The 4,960-nt window shown below is 39.7% G+C and overlaps 1 protein-coding gene across 1 annotated transcript in view; it reads left to right on the top strand.

Annotated features, from left to right (window-relative positions):
- LOC122325519 (1-phosphatidylinositol 4,5-bisphosphate phosphodiesterase beta-1-like) overlaps window positions 1-4,960 on the top strand; it is a 21,664-nt gene that overhangs the window by 12,118 nt on the left and 4,586 nt on the right. The window contains exons 12-19 of the mRNA XM_043220555.1: window positions 751-844; window positions 924-1,008; window positions 1,433-1,557; window positions 1,654-1,808; window positions 2,103-2,267; window positions 2,335-2,434; window positions 2,518-2,622; window positions 4,790-4,905. Coding sequence (XP_043076490.1) covers window positions 751-844; window positions 924-1,008; window positions 1,433-1,557; window positions 1,654-1,808; window positions 2,103-2,267; window positions 2,335-2,434; window positions 2,518-2,622; window positions 4,790-4,905 — 945 coding nt within the window. The remainder of the gene's footprint in view (window positions 1-750; window positions 845-923; window positions 1,009-1,432; window positions 1,558-1,653; window positions 1,809-2,102; window positions 2,268-2,334; window positions 2,435-2,517; window positions 2,623-4,789; window positions 4,906-4,960) is intronic.

Raw genomic sequence — 4,960 nt, 5'->3', positions numbered from 1 at the left:
GTGTGTGTGTGTGTGTAGAGTGACATCTCGTGGTGTTTCAGTGCAGCACAGCATCAGATTTCAGTAAATCAGGAATTCTTAAATCTGGCCCATGAGATCCACTTTCCTTCAGAGTTTAGCTCTAAAGCTCATCAAATGTCTTCAAGGTCACAGGAAGGTGAGTGTAATCAGGGTTGGAGTTCGAGTATATTGGTCCTCGGGAAAGATTTGAGAAACCCTGCAGTAAATGCTCTCCATTCAGACTCATTTTATGGGGTGTAATCAGTTTTGGCAGTACGTTTGATTGCTAAAAGATTACTTTTACTAATAACTTGTTAGTAAATAGTAAATAAACACATTACTTTTTGCTTTAGAAGAAAATATTTTTCAAATAAGTATAGTTTTTTTTTAAAAATAAATAACTCCTTTGTTTTCTTATGCACTGACTGACAGCTCTGGGGTTGCCATGTTGAGAACACGATCTTACTGTAGTTCTAGACTAAATATTAACATGTATTTACTCAAACACATTCAGTGTTCCTCAAAATGAATAAAAACAGTTAAATTCAAACTCATTATTTCGAATGAATCCTCTTAATGTTAACTCATCTCACCATCTTTCCATGTGAGATACTGAAATCCTGATTTGATTTTTACTGATAGTGCCGATCATCACGGTCACTGCTCAAGATTGATCATGTTTTCTGAATGGGATCTGTGGTGACTCCTCTCAGAGTGTTCTGGAGTGACACGTGTTTCTGCTGTCTGTAGGGGACGGTAAATGAAGCCTTCGCCACAGAGGAGATGTCCAACTTAGTCAACTACATCCAGCCTGTTAAATTCAACTCCTTCGAGGCGTGCAAAAGTAAGTCAGTCTGTTCTTGAGATGTGTTTGACGCAGCTGCCCTGTAAGATGGGTAACTCTTCTTGTTCGTTCTCCACAGAAATCGATCGAAGTTATGAAATGTCGTCGTTTGTGGAGACCAAAGCCCTGGAGCTGCTCAAAGAATCGCCGGTGGAGTTTGTTGAGTATCTTTTGGGAAACACTTTATTTTGATAGTCCACTTTCTACTAGACATTCTACTAACAGTAAGCAACTTTGTATCTACATGTCAACTAGCAGTCGTTAGAGTAGGGTTAGCTTTAGGGTTAACACTTTATTTTAATGGCTCCACAACAAACAACATACTATATGAAACTCATTCTACTGACCCTAAACCTAACCGTCTACTCTGAGAGTTCTAGACGTGAAATTGCAAGTAGTTGTAGTTAATATGTAGTTGCATGGTTACTTATAGTTAGTTGAATGTCTAATGTGGATTATCAAAATAAAGTGTAACTATCTCATGTGGTGATTGCACTTTTGCATTTTCAAATCAAATAAACACAAAAGGTGTCAAAAATTTTGAAGTTCTTTTGTTGTTTGTTAGAGATACTTAACTCCTTCATGCAGGTATAATAAACTGCAGCTGAGTAGAATTTATCCCAAAGGGACTCGAGTCGACTCCTCAAACTACATGCCTCAAGTCTTCTGGAACGCTGGATGTCAGCTGGTCGCTCTGAACTTCCAGACCATAGGTACCTTCATAGAAATGCACTCCATCACAGCTCTCAGTCCTGATTATTGACTGATGTGGTCATGTGTTAGCGTTTTCGATCTGTATGTGATTTCAGATCTACCCATGCAGCTGAATCTGGGCATATTTGAGTACAACGGGAAATGTGGCTACAGACTGAAGCCAGAGTTCATGCGACGGACGGACAAACAGTTCGACCCGTTCACTCAGAATACAGTAGACGGGATCGTAGCGCACACGCTGTCTGTGAAAGTAAGTCTGCAGATCATGATATCATTTGTAGTTTGGTGTTTTTTTTCATTGTGTTTTGGGTCAATGAAGGTTGACAGGTTTAATTACATCATTAGATATATTTAGTAAGTCATTAATAAGTCATTTTACTTGTACAGTAACACGCAAAGATATTTAGATATTTATACTAAAAAACAAGCAAAAAAAAAAGACAAGCAGTGTCCCAAATATCCAGATGTTCGTTTCACAGATTCAGTCAAATCCAGCAGATCAGAGTGAGCTTCTGCACTGTCAAATAAGATTTCTGTCTTTCAGATTATATCTGGTCAGTTCCTGTCCGATAAGAGAGTCGGTGTTTACGTGGAGGTGGAGATGTTTGGCCTGCCGGTGGACACCAAACGGAAAGCATTTAAGACCAAGACATCTCAAGGCAATGCCGTCAATCCTGTGTGGGATGAAGATCCAGTGGTCTTCAAACGAGTACGTCTAAACCTGATCAGGCAGATTCTCCCTCAATGCTTTGATTCTGATGAGCCGTATGTTTTAGGTGGTTCTTCCCACGCTGGCATCGCTGAGGATAGCCGTGTACGAAGACAACGGGAAATTCATCGGCCATCGGATCATCCCAGTATATGCCATCCGACCCGGCAAGTATCTGCGTGATTTCTCAGGACGTGACCGTACACGAGGACAGATCTTGGTCATTAAAGCGCTTGTCTCTCTGCTTCAGGATATCATTACATCAGTCTGAGGAACGAGAAGAACCAGACGCTGACGCTTCCGTCTGTCTTCATCTACACTGAAGTCAAGGACTACGTCCCAGACACCTTTGCAGGTACATTATACGAGCCAGAAAAGAGGGTCATATGAACTTTTCTGTCAGAGTCAGTTTTACATTGGTGCTTCTTTGTACTTCCACGCTTCTGTAGCTTTTCCTCAGGTTTTGTACTTGAATTTAGTCATTTAGCAGATGCTTTTATTCAAAGCGACTTTGAAACGAAGACAATAGAAGCAATCAAAACCAACAAAAGAGAAATGATAGATATATATATATAGTCTCAGTTAGCTTAATGCACTACATGTAGCAAGCGTTTTATAAATTATCATTATTACTATATAAATAAAAACAGTTAGAATACAAAAAGATTAGAGAAGTCATACATTTTTAAATGCATTTCAATGTATTGAGACCCGTCCCGGACCCGATGCCTGCGTGCAGAATAATGCATGTTAGGTTAGGAGAGGTTTCAATAAAATGGACAGGTGGCTTCTTAAAAGACAAGTTACTCTGACAGAAGATGAACATGCTAAAAAACAAACAAACCAGAGCCTCAAAAATACAGCGAGTTTCGTGGATGGAATTAACCCTCACTCAGCACTGTGCTTTTACTGCGGAGAGCTGTGAGCTAACAGAGCAATGAAGCCATCTCATCTTCAGCTGTATTTACAGACTAAAAACCCACATCAAGTCAGGAACAAAGAAAATGTAAGGAATTTCCAGCACTCCAAGAGAACATGAAAAAAACACTGAAACTCAAAACATTATATGCTGTGTCTTTACTTTTGGCAAAAGCTAAAAATCCATTTTGATATTTCCTGCTGCAGCTGAGACCCTGGTGGATAAAACAGCTGCAGACAAGGACAAAACTGTATCACTGTCAAATTACACCATTTCATGTAGAATTGACAAGATGGGGACTGATACAGTTGAGCAAGTAGTGGATAAACTCTAAATGATGTTCACTTCGACTTGATGAATCGGCTGATATCAGTGGACCGACTCGATTGGTTGCTTTTATGAGACATGTGGATACCAGTGACATTCGTGAACGCATGCTTTTTTGCAAAACACTGGAGGGAGGATATTTTCATGTTGTTAATTCGTTTAAGGACAATAATTACATTGCCAAACTAGCGTATCTATCATATATTGTTGAATCTCAGTCTGAAAGGAAGGGACACTATGATTTTGTAGCTTTATGACTGAGTTGGTGGTTTACTCAAGAAAGCGGAGCTCTGGAAAAGACTATTTTAGCTGTTTTTCTTAGTTTGATAGCTTTGTTGTAAGTGAGAATATAGAGAGAGATACAGTGAAAAACTGGATGGACATTTAGCTAACATTTCTCCATAATGTAAGAGAGAAGTCTGAGGGTTAAAAACCCATTTAAACATTCACATAGCAACTGTGGCATGCTACCTGTTCACCTGAGGAAAGAGCTATTGGATTTGAGATGACTTTTGAGAACTGTTTCCTGACAGAGTTTTGGGTGTGTGTGTGAGGAGAGAGCACCCTGAGCTAGGGAAAAGGGCTTAGGAACACCGGCTCCCATTTCTGTGAAGCCTTTTCAGCAATGACACAGAAAAACAAAACAAAGAAATGGGCTTTGCCTTGAAAATAGTCTTATAACAGCTAAAGCTTCTCTGCAACCAAGAATGTCAAAGATCTTAAGAGAAGGACTGCCAACTGTTTTATTCCTAAAACGTAAGACATTTACGTTTTTACGTAAAGCTGCATGCAGAAATGTTTATAAGAGATACATGCTCACTTGCTAACTGCTAACTGTTTCTAGCCTCTGGCTTCCTGTCATTTCACTCTATTTTAAAGCAAAGGGTTGTCTGGTCAAGGGGTACTGGCTTGAAAAAAATCAAAAAAGGGGGTACTTAAGCAAAAGTTTTAAAGTTTTAAAGAATAGAATTAGAATAGAGAGTGAAAGAGTTATAGGGTCAAACAAAGATGGAAGAGATGTATTTTTAGCCGATTCTTGAAGACGGCTGAGATTGATTTGGGCAGGTCATTTCACCAGAAGAGAACATTTAATGAAAAAGTCTCTGAAAGTGATTTTGTGAGTTTTTTTCATCTCATTAAAAATGAATCCTGCTGCCGTGTTCTAGATTAATTGTAGAGGTTTGATGAACAGAACAAAAGCTTCTGAAGCATGTTCTAAAAGAAAGGGCCAGACAGCAGTGTTCTGGTGTTTTGATGCTGCTGTGTTTCGTGTCAGATGTGATCGAGGCCCTGTCCAATCCCATCCTGTACATCAGTCTGATGGAGCAGAGAGCCAATCAGCTGGCAGCTCTGACGCAGGAGGAGGGAGCTCAGGAGACCGACAGAGAAGAGGTGAGTGAGTCTTGCAGTACATTACTAACAGCAGCTGTTAACTAGTCCTCTGAGT

Source organism: Puntigrus tetrazona, chromosome 20 (assembly GCF_018831695.1).
Source record: "Puntigrus tetrazona isolate hp1 chromosome 20, ASM1883169v1, whole genome shotgun sequence".
In the NCBI taxonomy this organism is placed as follows: domain Eukaryota; kingdom Metazoa; phylum Chordata; class Actinopteri; order Cypriniformes; family Cyprinidae; genus Puntigrus; species Puntigrus tetrazona.
The sequence above is the reverse complement of the archived record's forward strand: the minus strand, read 5'-3'. Positions and strand labels throughout refer to the sequence as shown.